The sequence below is a fragment of the Protomyctophum bolini genome (genome assembly GCF_963924005.1).
Source record: "Protomyctophum bolini genome assembly, chromosome: 14".
NCBI lineage: Eukaryota > Metazoa > Chordata > Actinopteri > Myctophiformes > Myctophidae > Protomyctophum > Protomyctophum bolini.
The window spans coordinates 16,801,479-16,821,832 of record NC_137875.1 but is presented as its reverse complement, the minus strand read 5'-3'; the positions used below and the strand labels follow the sequence as shown (position 1 = coordinate 16,821,832).

Genomic DNA, 20,354 nt, shown 5'->3' with positions numbered 1-20,354 from the left:
GCACTGAATACTCTCAGCAGGCATAGGCCCGCGCGGCCTCCAGACGGCCAGCCAAAAATAGGACTGAAATAAAGTCCAGTAACACAGTAGGTGTGGGAGATACATATTTCTTCCATGCTCATTATCCTGCATTGTGAAAGCAATGATTTAGGTCCCCTTAATGCAAACCACCCAGCCCTGCTCTGGCTTAAATAAGACATTCTCCATTTTTAGACATCCACTGGCCTGTGTTTGATAAATCATTTCTACGAGCATGGCAGGTGGTAGCGTTTCATCACTAACTCTCGCGCGCTCGCTCTCTCTCTCGCTCTCTCTCTCTCTCTCTCTCTCTCTCTCTCTCTCTCTCTTGTGAGGGTACCTACCCTAGGGGACACGGGGGAGAACATGTGAGGGTACCTACCCTAGGGGACACGGGGGAAAACATGTGAGGGTACCTACCCTAGGGGACACGGGGGAAAACATGTGAGGGTACCTACCCTAGGGGACACGGGGGAACATGTGAGGGTACCTACCCTAGGGGACACGGGGGAACATGTGAGGGTACGTACCCTAGGGGACACGGGGGAAAACATGTGGGGGTATACCTACCCTAGGGGACACGGAGGAGAATATGTGAGGGTACCTACCCTAGGGGACACGGAGGAGAATATGTGAGGGTACCTACCCTAGGGGACACGGGGGGAAACATGTGGGGGTATACCTACCCTAGGGGACACGGGGGAAAACATGTGGGGGTACCTACCCTAGGGGACACGGGGGAGAACATGCAAACTCGACACAGAAAGGCCCTTTCGAAAACCCCACCTGGTATGCGCACTGATGACGCGGAAGAGAGAACACGCCCACAGCACCCACAGGCTCCCCAGCGGGAATCGAACCCAGGACCTTCTAGCAGTGAGGCGAATGTGCTGCCGACTGCGCCACCGTGTCCCCAAAATATCATTTTCTAGGAACGCAAACAAGATGATGCGTTTGGATAAAACACAATGAAGCCATTTTAGAATAATGGTACGACTAACAAAGGCCTACGCTCACGCTCAGGAGTCATTGCCATCCCGGTCTGTGGTGGACATTTAAATTAAAAATTTGTCAGAATAATATAATAATAATATTATAAATATAATAATATTACCAGAAATACTGGGTTTTATGAGCAAAATAAGAACATCATAATGGTGTATAAAAAAGTCAAACAGTGTTGTTTTTGGCAGCAAATTTCTATTTTAGTTTTAGTCATAGTCTCTTGAATAGTTTTCATTTAGTTTTAGTCATATTTTAGTCACCTGGAATGTCTTAAATGTTTGTCTAGTTTTTGTCGACTAAATATCATAGTCTACAGTTGATTTAATCGACTAAATTGTGTTTTGGCGGGCCTTGATGCCGTCGTAATGACTGTTTTTACACCTTTTTTTTTACACACGTCGCAGCTCGGCAAGTGTAAAATTACTTATACTGGATTTCTTGTCCACTAGTCCCTTAATTCCTAACATTTTAGTTTTTATTTGTTGACAAACTTGTCAGTATATTTAGTCTTAGTTTTAGTGATCATAGCTTAGTTTTCATTTAGTTTCCGCTTAGTTTTCGTCAGTGGAAAAAAGGTAGTCGACGAACGAACAAAACCAAGTCATTTTGTCTGTGTACGGACATATTGATGACCTCTTCTTACACGCTCCACGTCTCTCTCTGCTACAGTAACGCAATGACAGCTCGTCACTACAATTATTTGAAAGCTTGAATTACTAGTGTTTGTTTTGTCCTCGATTATGTATGTATGAATGTACTTGTTGTATTGTTCTGTATTTGCTGTATGTTGCTGGACCCCCTCGAAAACGATGATACATCTCAAGGGGATATCCTTTTCTCCATAAAGGTTCATATATATAGTTACTTTTGATTTGAATAATATTATTGAGTCAAAACACTTTAGCTATTTGAAAATAGCACACCTACTGTACCAGCAAATCTACAAGCGTGTAGATCTGCCATTTCCAAAATATTTTTTATACATTATGAATCCTTGTGAAATGGGACTTTCTGCAAAATGAATACTTTTACTTTTGGCACTTTAAGCAAACTTTGATGAAAGTACATTTTTAATACATCATTTTTTACTTGTAATTGCATATTGTGGTATTGCTACTTTTACTTATAAGTAAAACGTGTGAGTATACTTCTTCCACCACTGATCGCTGTTGTTAGTAAGGAAAACCCAAATAATCAAGGCTCCCGTCAGTCAGAGAGAACCAGACACTCAGCTTGTCATGATTTCCTTCAAACATGCACAGCTCTTGACCCGCGGTCAAGGCGCTTCCTCGCGTGACAGCATTTTCAACAAATAGCCTCACAGCATGCAGTCTTGATTTTAACAGCAAAATTCATAGTCTCTTGAATAGTTTTCATTTAGTTTTAGTCACCTGTTTTAGTGGAATCTACAGTTGATTTAGTCGACTGAAAGGCACTTTGGTGGGCCTTGATGCTGTTGCACTAGCCGATCTACAAGCTCACAACGCATCGCAGAGCGTGTAGATTTTCAGCATGCAACCAAGGGTAAAATGATCTGATACTGGATCTCTTGTCCACTAGTCCCTTCCTAACATTTTATTCTGTTTTTTATTTGTTGACGAAATTGTCAATATATTTAGTCATATCGTTTTAGTCATCATTTAGTTTTCGTCAGTGAGAAATGTAGTCGACGAACATTTTTTTGTATTAGTCAACAAAATCAACACTGCTTGACGATGCCTGTCATGACAGAATCTTCAACAAAATACTCACAGACACGTGAAAGAAGTGTCATTTTCTTGTGCATCATGCTCAATTTGAAATATACTTACACTGTCAGTATTAAATTAAAGCCGTGATGAATGATAATAAAATTGAGTTATCATAAAATCTTGTCATTTGGGCCCTCCCCCCCCCTTTTCAGCCTACGGTACACCAAGTCTCTCCACAAAAAATAGCTTATAATTCAAGTTCATAGCGCATCACGCTGTGAGCTTGTAGATCGGCTATATCTGGTGAATGTTCCACTCAGAATATAGGGATGCTGGTGTTTAAAGGCCAGGTATTAACGATCGGTCCTAATTGGAAGCAGATATACAAGTAGTTTTCATGTCAATGAGAGTGTCTGAAGGAAGTATACCCAGTTAGAATCTTCCCTGTTCCCTGTAAACAGAGCATAACCTCAATTATCCAGGAGATAAACGTCATGGTCACATCTACTGGAACAGTAGTGAGAATGGCCATTAAACAAACCCATGGCAGCTGCTTTTAAAATCACTGTCCAAATATGAAAGACTGCCCTTATGTTGTTTTTGTATCCTCTTTTAAAATTGTTTCGTCCCACTTTTAGCTATACTACTTTGAATGTGGATGTAACCAGACAACGTATCGGTATAGGCAGAGATGTCTGATCGTCTGGCTACGCGAGACTCTCATCAATTGTGTGAAATATGAACCCAACAACCAATCTAGGCCCATAAGATGATCAGGTAAATATTAGGATCATGAGGGGTGAACGAGTTGCAGCACATGCATACCCTTTTAGAAATGGCCATCATTTGGAAATATGTTGTAATAAGACCCCAATCTTTCCATGATGTACCCCATGCAGGTACACCTGGTTTGGAACCACGGCTCGTTGCACCCCTGCCTTAGCATGGTCCAGTATAGTCTCCATGCTGCTACAGAGGAACGTGGGACTGGATCGATCCACTTCACACAGTGTTGCAGGGGGACGTCGCTAACATGCCAGTGCGTACCGGTGTCTCGGGTTTCAGATCTCTCACCGGCCAACGGTTCAGCACAGAGAAGAGCACAGTTTGCGATGGGGGACGAGGGGAGCGGTGACACGGTCCCGAGCCACTGACAAAGGGCTAAGGTTACACGGCATTTGGCCCCCACGTCCAGCCTCTCAACGCCACTATAATGCCTTTCATCTCAGCTAATAGCTCCCACGGGAAAGAACAAGAGGTGCCAGTGAGGCAGGCTAGAAAGGCCGGGTACAGAGCATACCCTAAACTTAAGCTTAAAAAATTATATTGACAACACTTTTATGTAGACAAATAAATAATACAATGAAGAACGAAAAAACATTGCATGGATGCACCTGGGACGTATCCTCAGTGATGTATCCCAAGGTCATCTGGGTTTCGGGTCTCGCAACATCATACCCCTCACCAGTGGCGGAACAACATTGGGCCGGGCCGGGGGGTGAGACAGCACGACCGGGCCTCACCGAACCAGACTCCCAACAGCACCCCCCCCCCCCCCCCGAACGGAAGAAAAAATAATTACGTTAACAGTTGCTGCTGAGCTACAGTCACAGATAGAGGGAAAGTGTTATATTTGGTTGATCGCGTCTGTGTCTGTGACATTGCGCAGCAATGCACACACGAGAGAGAGAGAGAGAGAGAGAGAGAGAGAGAGAGACGTAGAGAGAGAGAGAGGTGCTGCGTGTTAAAAAATAAATAGGCTACTACTCATCTTTGTGTTCCGTTTCACTTGCTGATTGATCGCACACAGGGAAAAGCAACAAGAAGGGGTTTAGAATCGAAACAGTCCGTTGTGGAGAAAAGGAAGTCCACACATGTATTATGCACTCCTAAATTCTCACAGAGTGATTAGCCTACTAATGAGTGACAGGTGCTGCCACTTTTGTAGCCCTGGACCTATAAGCGAGTCTCTCTCTGTGGAAGTCCCTTCTGCAGCCCCAGCTTCTCTATAAAATGCACTATTTTAATCATTACATAAAATTAATCCAACCAGATCGGCGCAGGCAAAACCCGAAAATGCCATAGTAGAAGAAATGACTGCCCGGTAAAATGCAGGGTACATTGCGTTATTAAGATGGCACAAAGTGTATTTTAGAGAAGCTGGGGACCTGAGACGCTTCCCAGATACGAAAATAGACTTTTAACAAGGTCTAGCAGGCTTTGTGTCGGTGAGTAGTTACGTGGTTTTGTTTATTTGCTGGGATTTGAAAACCCGCGCACGGGAGTGAGTGAGAATATCACCAGAGGGCTGCGGAAGGGACTTCCACAGGGCGTCAGAGAGAGACTTGCACTTTTGGAGCGTGGCTGGGATGTCTGTTGGAGAGAGTGTGAGACAGAGTGCTTGTACAGTCCAGCGCAGTACATTCTCATCAGACATGATATTTTGCTAAAGTGTAGGCTATTATAGGCTATATAAGCTCTGTATCTGGTTAATTGCGGGATTCGTGGGGGTTTTATCAGTCGTGAGTGACTGTGTAAAAAAATCGTCAATCGATCATCTGACAGCCCGGGCCCCCCGGAGGTCCGGGCCGGGGTGTGACCACCCCCCTCACCCCCCCGGTAGCTCCGCCCCTGCCCCTCACTCAGGTGACCCAGGACTTGATCAGGTGATCAAGTCCCGACTTTTGTCCGAGTAGCTACCCACGATCAGTCCCATTAGGGAAAGACAGGGCCACACAGTCCGCCACTCCCGAACTACTCTGCCGGGACTGCGAGGTCTGGCGCGTGGAAGGAATATAGGCTCTGTGGGTTGACTCCTGTCCGGGCCCCTCCTACGTCTCACCAAGTCCACTCCTGCTATCACCAGGTGCAGCCAGGACCTGTTCGTTGCACCAGACTCACAGCACCAGACACTTCATTCAGGAGCGGCAGATTCTTGGGCCACAATGGTTCCGCAGGCTCTCAACGGTGGCTTGAATGGCCCTCTTAAAGGCCTTACCGTGGGCTGTTGGGCCTCCTCCTCACGGAAGACACAGGCTGGGTTGTCAACCCATACTGCTCCCAGGTGCCGTCTACATTTTGGCTGTCACCCGTCTCTCCGGTGGTCACCAGTCTATAACCGGCTGTCACATAGTCTATTCCTACGAGTCACTAAATAGAACTAAGAACGAAAATACAATACAATGAAAATAATACTTCCCCAGAGCTGTCTAAAGGTACTGTATGCCGAATAGCCTATCCCTTTTCCCCATTTTTTATCATTTTGGCAGGTCCAAAAATGTTTTGGTTACACCTGTAAGCTGACAGCCACTATTATCCGCATTACTTTAGTCTTCATTGGGGAAGGTTTTCCATAAAAAAATGCTTGCTGTCAGGTGGCGAGAAAAACAGCGCCCTCTGCTGTTTGTTTGGTTTGAATTTGCCTCTGGGAGCAGGCTTCATTAGAATGTGTATAACAGGAGGTTGGCCCGTGTGGCCCACCCTCAGCCCTCCACTGTGGTGCGCCTGTGTTTTCATTCCCACTATCAACAATGTATACACTTTCTGAATGGCCCTGCCAGTGCTGACAGATTCGGTAGCGCAGCTCAGAATCTGTTCTTGAGAGATTACAAAAGGTGCTGCCCTTTTAGATGTGACTTGAAAATAAGGAAGTACGACATTGAAGAATGTTGTCTACCCAAACTACACGCTCATCACAACGTGTCGCGAAGGGACACATTGGGTGAGCTTGGAGATTGGCAACGTTTGTGCCATTTGTATGCTATTTTCATGTGACAAAGACGTGAGATGAGAGATGAATCCCTGAGGGGAAATTGAAGCGTTACAACAGCATAATGTGGCACATAAAAAGCTAAAACTACTGGTCAAACAGAAGAACACAACAGACACAAGTGGACATGCGTAACATAACCACACAAGACCAGGACCACCAAGGACCATATAAGGCTGCCATTTGGGGGAGGCAGTTCTTATGCATTTGCATTGTATAGTCTGATAGCAGTTGGCATGAAAGAGAGTCTGTATCGCTCCGTATGCATCCTCGGGGGGAGTGTGAGCCTATGGCTGAAGGTGCTCAGCCTATCCTGTAGCATACCACTGCATAAAGCAGAACGCTGGCCACAACAGACTGGTAAAACATATAGTAGCAACTAGTAGCAACAGGTTAATAATCATAGCTGTGCTGAAAAGAACGGGAGATGCGGGAGAGACTCACAGGTAAAGGGTTGAACTGCTGGTCCACCAGGTGAGCGTAGCCGTAGTCGAAGAATGAGTGACGCAACACAACATTGATCCCCTGAACGGCAGCCATGCCCAGCGTGTTGAGCCACCTGCAATGTAAAGCAAGATGCACACACACAAAAACAACAACATCGATCAAACCTTTTAACAAATAATGAGCTTTAATTGACGTAGATAAGATAAGTGTTAATTGGATAATTTTAATGTTAGTGTCCCAGCCAAAGTGGATGGATGCACCGCGGAGGAGTCAAACCCCAGTCTCCACAGTGATGGACAGGAATTTTACCCTTGCAACACTCAAGCCAACTTAAGATATTGAAAAATAGCAGATCTACAATCTCACTGAAATAGCGTGGCACTCGGTGCCCCTCTAAAGGCCTATCCATTCCAGTGTTTCGGTGAAGAGCTGACCACCGAAACTGTGGTTAGTAAAAACAGAGAGATATTTTGGGTGAGTGGTGAGGTCATGTTGTAGTTTTCGGTGGTTTTCATGGATAGGCCTTTAGAGGGGCATGGACTGAAATTTCTAAAAGGGCACTCTTAGCAAAAAATACAGGTGCAGGGCAGTGAGGGCACTGCACTCAACTATAGTGTAATCAAGTCTTTACTGTGGCGTATGGTATGGTATGGTAGGCAATTCTTTCAACAAATAATTCTGCACTCAAGTTGAGAGTTTCGGAAATTCTCTTAAAAGGCTGCCTTCTGGTACGGCATGGAAACGGGGCATTTGCATTTATTTTACCATAGTAAATGCTGAATTCATAGAGTGGAGAGGCCTTTTGTTTTTACAGACGGGTAAAGGAAGCCCCCTTTGATGTCTACATGTGCGCTCACATGCCTATAGCGCCGCGTCACAAATGACACATAACGGGATAACGTGGTGCATGGAGCCGTATACTAAGCAGTATACTTACAGGAACCCGGCAGCGTACGTGTCAGACAGATTGTTGATGCCTCCGGCCCATGCAGGCCCCACTCCACCCAGCCATACTTTCTTTCCCGGAGCGTGTGTGTTCACTACCTGGAAGGATGAGGACACAAGCATCACAGTGACAGACAGGTCAATACGTCACTGTGTCCACCAGGGGTCCTTGAGGCACTTCCAGGGGGTCCCCAGCTAAATGATAGTTTGTAACCAAATGGGCCCTTCTTGGTCAGTAACTCTGAGAAGGTCCATTTGGTTCCATTTTGTACACTCTCAGAGTTAAATTAACATTGATTTTACAATATAAATTGGGGTCTCAGAGATATAAATGCCATTAAATGTGGGGTCCGTAAATATTGTATGGAAAACTGAGGGTCCTTAGTCCATTACAATGGTTGAGAATCACTACTAGAGCCGAAAGAATCTTCTCGGTCCGCAGGCATGATAAGTGTCACTTGGGGGTCCTTGACATGAAAAGGTTTGGGAACCACTGCACTACCAAATATTATACTTTTACTCCACTACATTTACTGTATTTGGGTAGCACTTTATAATAACTATACACTATTAACCGTTAGTTAAGCATTGGTTAATACTTCATCGTGAATTCATCATTAGTAAAGCATGATTCATACATTACTAAGCATTAGTGAACACAGTAAAGTTTCGTTTCTAATTAACTTTGCAGGCTTTGGTTTGGTTATTATTACAAAACATACATTAACCAATTCAGCCATTTACAGTACATTGGCTATTTGAAAATAACCGCAAGCTCACAAGTAGATCGACTATTTTCAAATGATTTTCATACATTAAAAAATAAAGTGTATGTAGGTGATGTTTTAACCATTGAAAAACATAAAAATTGTTCAACTATAGCTGATCTACATTGACACGGCTATTGTAACTATTCAAAAATAGGCAAAAAAAAAGGCAAAGTAGTTTGTCTTACTGTACCACATGCTGTTTACATTTCCGACTAATAAAGTATTCAATATCAATCAATCAAAACATTGATCTACCAGTATCGGTATATTCACTATTTGAAGTACATCAGCGTTTAAATGGTTAACGGGGAAAACAAAATATTGAGAATCTGAAATTTGCTTTGGGAAAAGCACATCACTGTGCTGCCTGTTCCAACTGGCTCAGCACCAGTAAAAACAGGACATCTCACTACTTCTAAATTACTTTGAGGGCAATTAGAAGAATCCATTATCTAGGAGTAACGCTGCTAAGTTCTCCCGTCCAGGCTTTTCACTGCTTTGAAACCTGACGCCGGCAGTATCTCAGACACTTTATTATCGATAAAGCAAATGCTAAACAGATGCACTGATTCAGAGATGCGTGCGGCTGTACAATGTCACACATGCTTTCAGCCGATCAGCAAAGTGTCTGAGACCTATGGACATAATTCTGTTTTGCGTTTTGGAGTTTAAAGCCTCCTCCGCTGAGAATGCTCACTCCTGTTGTCCTGCGGCATGAGAGAACTTTGGCACCGGCCCTTGGCTTCAGCTTAGCGAGTCTGCTGCAGCAGCAAGCGTTGGTAATATTACCTCATTGTGAACACTACCCACACACCCTGAAACACTTGTGCAGCACACATGTGTCAGTGTATGCTCGCAAGACACAGGGATGTAAGCTGATATACAGCCTGGCAAGACCTGGTCAAAGGGAAACTACACGTAAGTCTCTCGAATGAAAATAAGCCCACTCGCTGTCGCCTCTCTTAACTCAACTCAACTTAGTTTATGTAGCCCTTAATCACTGTTACAGGGATTCATACTCATATTTAACAAAGAAAACAAACAACGCACCTTGTCATAAATGTGCCTGAGGGGGCTTTGAAATAGTGGCATAGGCGTTCGATTCACACTTGGTATGGAAGATTGAGGAGTGCGCAACACTCTTGAAAACAGTATTGCATTGCGGGTTTGAGCTGACAGGCCCTTTTTGATGTTTTAAAATTATATTATTTTCAGGGGCATGTTATGTGGTCAAGTGTGGATCATGACCGAAAGAATAAGGTTGTGGCCGAAATGAGTCTTCTTTGACGGGTGGCTGGCATCTCCCTTAGATATAGGGTCGCCTGGAAAGGAACCAGCTTAGGTGGTTCGGATATCTGGTTAGGATGACTCTCGGGCGTCTCCCTAGGGAGGTCCTCGATGCACGTCCCACTGGTAGGAGACCCCGGGGCAGACCAAGGCGCAGTTGGAGGAAACACATCGACTCACTGGCTTTGGAACGTCTCGGAATCCCCCCAGGAGGAAGTCACTAATGTTGCTCTGGAGAGGGACGTCTGGAGTTCTCTGGTGGAGCTGTTGTCCCCGTGACCCGACTACGGATAATCAGTTAAAGATGGATGGATGTCATGTGGTATACCTGAACAGCCTTTGTGATCTACTGGTAGATCGCGTTCTATACCACCCCTGAAGGCTTGATAATGTAAGCTGACCTTAACTCTTACCTTGATGACTTTACCGATCTGTTCCGTCAGTGTGTCCAACAGCCGCGTTTTCAAGAAGTCCTCCACCCGGTTGACTCTGCCATCCATGTAATAACTGTAAGGGCAAAAAGACAGACAGAGGATTGTCCATGTATTGCCTGCACTCACTGCGTGCGATTACTATTGCTTAATTTGCACTTGAAAATGGCTGATCTACAGTACAAGCTCTCAACAAGCTCACAATGCGTAATACTCATCTCATTATAACTGCAACAAATTATGACCAATATATCAGAGCACAAATCATGTGTATAATGCAATGTATGAGTATAATTTTCTGTCAAAATGCGGGCACGCAGAACACAAGAGCTGAAACTACACAGATGGCACAGAGATTGAGACATCAAACCACAGACGTTTGTGTTTGTGTTTGTGTGTGTGTGTGTGTGTGTGTGTGTGTGTGTGTGTGTGCGTTCATATCCCTTGCGTTGTGTTTGTATGTAGCTGCATGTGTGCAAGAGCCAAGAGAAATAGTCAAGAGATTGAGTGCTATGGTGAGAAGACATTATTGGGAACTTGTGGCCCGTCGGTCCAGAGGAGCATTTCTATGGGGCAGAGAGGAAGCTTCTCCAAAACAACATCTCAAAGAAACCAGACAGGCGACGGCCAGCTTCCACCTCAACAACAGCCATAGCTGCAGACAACAGACACAGCAGAGAATCATGGCTAAAACTACAAGACATTCTACAGCTGGTGTAAGTGTGAGGCTACTTTGAAGCCATAGCTATTTCCAGAGGACATTGTGGAACTGGAACTGGAACTACAATAAAAAATACAAAGCTGCATTTGCATTTGCGGGATTTAGTTCTCAAAGTAACAATAGACTGAACTAGAAAGGGGTGCTCCGTGGAGCGCATATCTGGAGGCCGGGTGGTCTAACCACGGAGCCTGTGTATGATATGGGTTACAGCCGTGAGGAAGCAGTGAGGGGAAATTGCGCTTCTGACAAAGAGCTCAACTTCTCGCATTTGTGCCGCCCCCTATCGGCAGAAGTGAAAGCGCTTTTGGAGGTTGTTCCGCTCCCACGCAAAACTGTTGGAATAGCACTCATTGTCACATCATCCCTGAGATCACGTGTAATTTGGTTGCCAAACTCCTTTTTCTGTAACAAACTGTGACATTTGTAGCATTTGTGGTGTCTCCTAGGGGCCTAAGGGAAATGAATGTTTCCGCTGCCTTGTCTAGAGGCCACTCAATACGTGATTCAATGTAGGGTCGATCGGGCAATGCATTACGTTTTTGGCATTCTTTGTAAAATTGGCCCCTCCCGCAACATTTTAAAGCCAATTATATCCAATTGGAATGGGACATAAAATGTCAGCATGAGACATGTTCATCTCATGACTCCCTATACGTGGAGCGATTTGTGCGAGGTATGAGCAAAATCTGGAGAAGTAGTAGCAAAAAATGCAAAATGGTGTTTGTACAACTCATGGTTCAAGAGTTTATTGCGAACGCAGTGATTGCGAACGCAGTGAGCACTATGAGACCTAGCAGATCATGTCTGTCTGTGTGTGTGTCTCTCTGTCCCACTATACGTCCAAATATGGAGTGTGTTGCATCAATACGTCCAAATATGGAGTGTGTTGCATCAATCACAAACAAATCACTGAGCTCCATATATGGGCACAAAAGGGGCCAGGTCCACATATACAGTAACAGCGGGACAGACACACACACAGACAGACAGACAGACATGATCTGCAGGGTCTCAGCTGCGTTCGCTTCCCACGTTTGCGCGTCTTACTGGTAGGCAAAACATAAAGTGGCATGAGGCTACACACACACACACACACACACACTCAGCCCTGGATTCTGCTGCAGCCGAATACGGTGCCTCAGGCTGGTGTAGAAGCCCACATGACAAAAAGGCTGATGCTGCCTTTAACAGATCCGTCCATCCGACGTGTCCACACATCCTAGGGAATCCAACCGACGGATGCATAGGAGGTGTGTACACGTCCTAGCGCATCCTCAATGAATATTCTGAACTTTTTCCTTTTTTTTATTTTTGAGTCAGACTCTCGGCCACCGTACGCTTCGCACTTCATTCATATTAGCATCCCGTTCACTAGCCTGTTAGCGTGGCAGAAAGAATGCCTCGTATCTGCAAATCCAGGGTTTCAGTATAGAAGCGTCTTTCCAGCACCCCAGAGCTCCTATTTTGAAGGCACTGATTGTGATAAAGGACTCATCAATTTATGTTTGTGTTGTTTTATGTTTTATGTTTTAAGAAAATCTGCTTCTGGTTTGTCTCAGATTTAAAGGGAGCATATTCCAAGCTGAAAAAGTTCTATGTAGAACAGTTCTCTTCATACTATTTTGGTTGTGGGTTGGCACCACCAGATGACCATCAAACGCGCCTCCTCAGGAGACTTGGCTCAGATATGAACCCATTTGACTTGGCGTTAAGGAACCCGTTGCGACCACATGCCCTTGCTGATGTCGACCCCAGGCAGGGTTCGAACCCACAACCTTCCGCATGAAAGGCATTATGCTCTAACCACTACACTAGGGCAGCCCATATGAACTGGACATCTGATACAAGAAAAAAAGAATAAATTGTGAAAAGAATAACAACACAAAGTTAAAAATAAACACACAACCTGCTTTCATGCCTTTATCTAACTAGTTGCAGTTTACATCTGTGTCTTTGCAGCATCCATATATGGCGAAGACGTTGATGGAATTTATTAATGAACATGTTGAGATCACAGTGACCTTCACCTTTGACTATACCTTCTGCTAATTAGTTCATCCTCCATGCAGTCCATGACAGTGGATGTTTGTGCCAAATCAAATATGAGTTTGGAATAAAAAGTTAACCTAAACATAATTATAACCACCATGATAACCATAACCATAACTATAGAAATACCTGTTAAATGAAAAGTCAGACCTGCCTGAAGTGACTGTACTGTACTGTACTGTACTGTACTGTACTGTACTGTACTGTACTGTACTGTACTGTACTGTACAAGCCCTCCTCCCTGGCCTGTGTGTGTCTGTGTGTTAGGCTGTGCAACAGTGACACTTGTTGGTGAACAAACGCTATAACGCTTGTTTCATGCTCGGACACAGGGACACAGCCACACACATAGGCTGTGCAACAGTGACACTTGTTGGTGAACAAACGCTATAACGCTTGTTTCATGCTCGGACACAGGGACACAGCCACACACATAGTTGTCTATAGGAGAGGTTGCACCATTCAAAAATCCTATATGGTTCTGAAACATGGATAATGAAGAGGGAACTTGATGCAAGTACAGAACCTGTCGAGAAACACCTTCCAGAGATACATGGTGACAACATATCACCAAGTTTTATTACGGTCACCCATGAGACGTGCTGTTTTTGCTGGACACTGCTAGAGAGATAACACCCAGATCATCTCTGACTTACTCTTCTGGAGACTCCCTGTCCAACTACAGGAGGAACTATAGGCCATTTACTTATCTACGTAGATGCTATTGCCAGAGTCGATGGACTCCAAGAGGAAGATCTGGCCAAAGCAATGGGAGATAAACCAGAGTGCAGTGCACGATTGTCTTTTATCACGAATGCGGTCGACAGATGATGAGAAATGCCACATTGCGGATGTACAGTACACCTCTGCCATCCAGTTGACGATTACATCTGTGTCCGTCCAGAATGATATAATATGTAGTGAAGACTACATACGGTTACATGCTACAGTTGATCCATAAGTCCTGGTGGACATTTGTGCCAAATTTCATGAACTCCCCTCAAGGTGTTCCTGAAATATGATGGGAATGATGGACATACGGACGGAGGGGCGGAGGGATGGACAGCCCTAAGACATGGCTGTCTGCCGGTGGAGGTAAAATTTTTGATTAAGGGGAAGGAACTGACATGTATATGAAAGTATGCAATGTCTACATTATCTCCAATGTCATTAAAACATTAGAGAACTTAACCGAATAATTGAGTCCATGTTGGCTAAGCATAATTGCATGATTTAAAAGGCATGGACGTTTTATTGTCATCATACAACCTTTCTCCAGAGGCTGTTTTTGAACTGAATCTGCGCTTTAGAATGGCTTACAAATTAAATTATAACAGATAACAACAAATAGCCCATCCCAAGCAAATTGATTTTCGTACCATACTGGAATTCTTGGAATCCAGTGTTTTGTTCCTCGAGAACACAACAAATCACGGTACAGTTTGGGGGAAATGCATGGCTGAGCTATACCACGTATACAGTGAGGGGTAGTCAATGGACTACACATGCCAGACCACCGGTATGGCCCTTTAATGGTGTGTAGGTAGAGTGAGTTATGGCAATCTGGGTGCAGCACTGCCGAATATTTCATGACATCACTGGAAGAAGTCATCAACATAGAGATGACTACTGTAGCTTTTCCCCCCCTGTCATACAGGGTGCTCACATTAATCCTCAATACAGAAACACTGAGCAATATCAAAGAGGTGCATTGACAGCTAAAAAAAAAAACTCTTCAGTGCAGAGGATATCCAGACCCCGAGGTAATAGATTCCATTTGACATGTGGACGAATCACATTGAAACCAAGATATGTTGGACTGGAACTCAGTTGGGAATTTTGGCTGAGTTACAAAAAGCACTCAATACAGTTAACAACAGCAAGTTGGGGTTTCTTTCTGGTAATCCGAAGGTCACCGGTTCACCCCCCGGTCCGCCCAGTATACGTGTCAAAGTGTCCCTGGGCAAGACAGTAAACCCCTAACTGCTCCCTGGGCGCCGAATAGTGGTGTAAAGAAAATGTATCGATTCATGCAATGCACCGCGATTCGGCCGTGCAACTAGCAGCATTGCACAGCAATGTGACACACTCGATAATCGAAGCCTATATATAATTATAATATAACACTGTATAGGCTATAATGTATCTAATATAATCCTAAATAAAATATGTTGTTCAGTATATCTGGCTGCTTGTATCGACTGATGAAAAGTGTGCCATGTAAAATAGAAAAGTGTGATGCATCGTAGAATCAAATCTTTACCTGGTGAATCGTAATAGAATTTAATTGTGCGGGCAGTGCCAATGCACACCTCTAGTGCCGGAGAAATGGCACTTCCTCACTGCACATAGGCATAGTTTTACTGAGGTTAGGGTTAGGCATAGTTTTACTGAGGTTAGGGTTATAGGCAAAGTTTTACTGAGGTTAGGGTTAGGTTTAGGCATAGTTTTACTGAGGTTAGGGTTAGGTTTAGGCATAGTTTTACTGAGGTAGGGTTATAGGCATAGTTGCAAAAAATGAGAACTGTCAATCACAGCGACTACTGGCCAATCTACTCCCTATAGAGCTGCGGTGGGACCCATAATAACGCGTGACTGACAAATACACCCAATAAACTAAAAGTGAACTAATTGTTTTCTTTTACTTTTTCTTTTTTTTCTGCGCGGTTAGATATAAGTTGAGTATACAGCATAATGGAAGAGAGTGAAGGAAATGAGCATACAGAGATGTCTTAAATCATCCTATCTGGAGGAAACTGGAGGGTGTGTCCTTAAGCCATAAGCCAAAATGTGAAACTGAAATATTTCAACTATCAACACGGCATCACAGATGCTTCACACAATGTTTTTATAGCACATCTACAGTATCACTTTTCCTGTCACTAATAGAGACAGAGAGACGTACATTCTGGCAGACAATCTGACCCCAAAATGTAAATCAGATTTGGTTGAGTTAGAGACTCTTTGCAAAGTACTTCCATGTTTACTTTTCGCTCCAATGCATTTGCCCATACCCCTACTACTACTACTACTACTACTACCCCTTAACCCATTAAGATCCGGGGGCCGATTCTACAAGTAGTGCCTTCTAAATCAGTAGTTCTCAAAAGTTTTTTGTGCCAAGGACCCCAAATTGACCTAATGTGTGTTAAAAAAAATCAGACCCGTCTGAAGTGAGTGGTGCAACAGTGACACTTGGTGGTGACAATATTCTATGTCCGTGATCGGACACATAGGGCCACACACACATTCCGTGCTCGGACACAGGGAAACACACACATTCCGTGCTCGGACACAGACACACACACACACACACACACACACACACACACACACACACACACACACACACACACACACACACACACACACACACACACACACACACACACACACACACACACACACACACACACACACACACACACACACATAACTGTGAAAAATAAAAAATACTATGAAAACTATGAAAAATGTTTATATATACACAATTAAACCTTTTCAAGAGCTTTCATCTCAAGATGTACAAAAATAGCAGATGTACAAGGTCACACTCACAGCACGTCACTTCGTGGCACGCTGCAAGCTTGTAATTATTTGTGAGAACCACTGTTTACCACTGTCCTAAGAGTTTTACTGTTTACAACTGTCCTAAGAGTTTTACTGTTTACAACTGTCCTAAGAGTTTTACTGTTTACAACTGTCCTAAGAGTTTTACTGTTTACAATTGTCCTAAGAGTTTTCTGAAAACGTTATGTTGCTATATATATATATATATACCTACAATCTAAGATGACACAGATGCTGTCCCTATTTTAATCGATTATCACTGTCAGCACAGCCCAGGCAGCATCATGTCATCGCCACCAATAAAGTTGGCAGTCGTAGGCGCAGTTTTCCCCGCCAACAGAAATCATCACCCGTGCGGCCGTCTCAGATATGTTCAAATTCAATGACGAGGTGAGGTGAGATCATTATTGGGTGAAATGTGTGTGAACACTTTTTATGAAGCCTAAGTCTATATTGACCGATTCCGTAGCGGGTCTCATGGTCGCAGCCAACGTATTTCCTGTAGGCGGAGACGACACATCTGCGGTTTCCCCGCACCAAGCTTCTACTACACAGTGAATGGAAAAGTGACTGATGTTAGTCTGCTTCAAACGTTACTCTTTTACCTGCTTTTTACTAACACTAACATTACAAAGATGCCCAGAACATCGGGATGAACCTGTGTAGAAAGATACATAACGTCAGTCTTACCCGTGTTTTAGGAAAACATGGCTGCTGTACTTTATACCTCATACTTTAATGCTTATTGCGAACGCAGTGATTGCGAACGCAGTGATTGCGAACGCAGTGAGCACTTACTATGAGACCTAGCAGCTCATGTCTGTGTGTCCGTCCGTGTGTCACGCTTTTGTGCCCATATATGGAGCTGAGTGATTTGTTTGTGATTGATGCAACACACTCCATATTTGGACGTATAGCTGCTTTGGGGACTCCTTATATGGTTATGGCTAAGTTAAAGCCATAACTTAACTTAAAAACTTAACTTAAAAATAACTTAACTTAAATATGTACGAGCTGCGTTCGCTTCCCGCGTTTGCGCGTCTTACTGGTTATGAAAGTGAAAGTATGGATAATAAGCAGGGACGTGCACACATAGACATCAAAGGGGGCTTCAGCCCCTGCCCTTTTACCCGTCTGTAAACCAACTGCCCTCTCCTGACCATTTACTACATGGTGAAAGAAATGCATACAGTATGCCACTCCTTTCCATGCCATACCGGAAAGGCAGCATTCAGGAGAATTGCCTTTTTTCCGAAGTCTCCTGAACTTGGAACGTATAATTTAATCTAGTAGATGAAGAGTGCTGGGTTGTGGAAAAGCTCTCAACGCTTCGCAGCGCGATCTGCTATTTTTACTGTTTTTGTCCAAAAGTGCCCTCTTATGGGATGTCAGCCCCTGCCTCTCTAAGGTTAATAAGTACATGCTTAATATCACATGACTTTTATAAGTCATATTATATTAGGTGACTTTCTCTTTTACCAGAGTGAGTCGTATTCTAAGTAAGATAACCTTACTTCTAGTATGGCTTTCAGATATACATTTTGTTAAAAATTCAGCACCAGATCAATATATAAACACCATGCACCACTGAATAAGATCAATACACAAAACATTCTGTTCTTTAACTAGAACCACATGGGGTCCATTCATTGTCATGGCATTTAATGTTTGTGTAGGAGAAAGTTTGTGCACATACGCCAAAAGCTAGACATATAGGAGTAATTTAGTCCACATTCCTCGAGAATCAAAATCGTGTGCATTTTGGTGAATGGCAACCCGGCCTAAGCTTGATTTGGCAAATTCCCCTCGCCTGTCCAATTCTCTACACCTGCCGTTTGCTCATTAGTCAGTGTACGTTCCACAGTCAGTTTGTCTACAGACATTCTCCACAGACGTTTAGTTTAGTACTGCACTGAACCCCCCGATATGTGGCCATACTGTATATACTGATAACATCAGGGGTCTCCATATAATATATGGGCATGAAGGGGACGAGGACAGACAGATATAGAGATCTCCATATAGGGGCATAAGAGGGTCACAGACAGACAGAGAGACAGAGATCTACAGTATATGGGCTCAAGATTATACTACTAACAGGTATAATGGATATTACATGGGCCATGCATTCCCTATTGGCATCTTTTCCAACTTTCATCGGCCTGTGCCCGTTGGGCACCGGCCTAGTAGTATAACACATATCACAGGTCTAACACATAATGTGAAACAGATTCAGAGTTGACTTCCTTGGCTTACAGGCAAATACATTTGACCCTGATCGGTCAAAGGGGTTTTGCAAGATTAGCCACGGTCAGACGTGCGCACGCACACATGTACGCAGGCAGGCAGGCAGGCACAGACACAGACACAGACACAGACACAGACACAGAGACAGAGACAGAGACAGAGACAGAGACAGAGACAGAGACAGAGACAGAGACAGAGACAGAGACAGAGACAGAGACAGAGACAGAGACAGAGACAGACAGACAGACAGACAGACAGACAGACAGACAGACAGACAGACAGACAGACAGGGGTTTCGGTGATCAAGCAAATCCAGAGTTTCTGTCAATGGACAGGAGATGATGAAGAGAGAATTGCGGAGAGGGATGACATCAAAGTAAAATGAAGAGAGGGAAGGGGGGGGGGGGGGGGAAAGCACATGCATGGAAAGGTCCGGAGACGACCGACCATCTGGTGTACCGGGAGGGGGGGAGGGGGGGTTGCGGGAGGGAAGGGGGAGGGAGGGTGGAGAAGAGGTGGGGGATGTCTTGTCATGATCTGGACCATCAGGTTATTATCAGAAGGTCTATATTACGGGGGGGGGGGGGGGGGGGGGGGTGAAGGATATGTTGCTCCTCTGGGGAAATCCGACATGGAAAATTTACAGTCTTACCGAGACGTGGACACAAATCTCAGCTGTAAATAACCACCAGCACCCAAATTCCCACACGGCCCCCGCGCGCACTTCACGCACACACCGAAGCCCCGATTCATACTTGGGTCCAGAGTCATATAGCCGACATAATTATATTATTATCGCAACGTGCCACGGGTGTGACACGTATATATTCTTGGTGTGTCGCCAGCCTCGTCGTGCCACCACCACGGAGCAAAACATTAACAGTGAGGGTTGTTGCAATTGGATTACACGTGCGCCATCGTGCCTCGATTGTTCCGGTGGACAAAACCGGCTGGCACGCGCAAGCACTGACAGCTCAATCTGACAACCGTATAATGTGAGAGAAATGTGGGCACAAGGTATGTGTATAATGTCCCCATGACCGGCCTCCTCGAAAACTGGGATCACTTAGTTCACTTGACTCTTTGCTTAACCTTTATTTTGTCCAGGAAGGAATTTCCACATGCGTTTTCCAGCAGCAGCAGCAGCAGCCTGTCGGCATCACTCTAGTCTTGTCACGGGCGTTTTGTTGCCTCGCTCAGAGCTTTCCCAGTTATTTAGAGGAGCTGGCAACAAGGGCAGGCGAAGCCCACTGGCATTCCACTAGGAGGAATTAAGTGATGTGCTCCGGGGCAACAAGTTTGTGGGAGGAGAGCAGTCGCGTCGGCCTCCAGACGGCTTTGTAACTTGACCATAAAGTAACAACAAAACTTTTGAAGTGTCTGGAGCAGCCACAAAATACAGGG

At 44.5% G+C, this 20,354-nt stretch overlaps 1 protein-coding gene across 1 annotated transcript in view; it reads right to left on the bottom strand.

Annotated features, from left to right (window-relative positions):
* Positions 1-20,354, bottom strand: part of hpse2 (heparanase 2) — a 128,172-nt gene that overhangs the window by 25,006 nt on the left and 82,812 nt on the right. The window contains exons 7-9 of the mRNA XM_080782245.1: positions 10,346-10,439; positions 7,868-7,974; positions 6,928-7,042 (exon numbers count right to left, since the gene is read on the bottom strand). Coding sequence (XP_080638371.1) covers positions 6,928-7,042; positions 7,868-7,974; positions 10,346-10,439 — 316 coding nt within the window. The remainder of the gene's footprint in view (positions 1-6,927; positions 7,043-7,867; positions 7,975-10,345; positions 10,440-20,354) is intronic.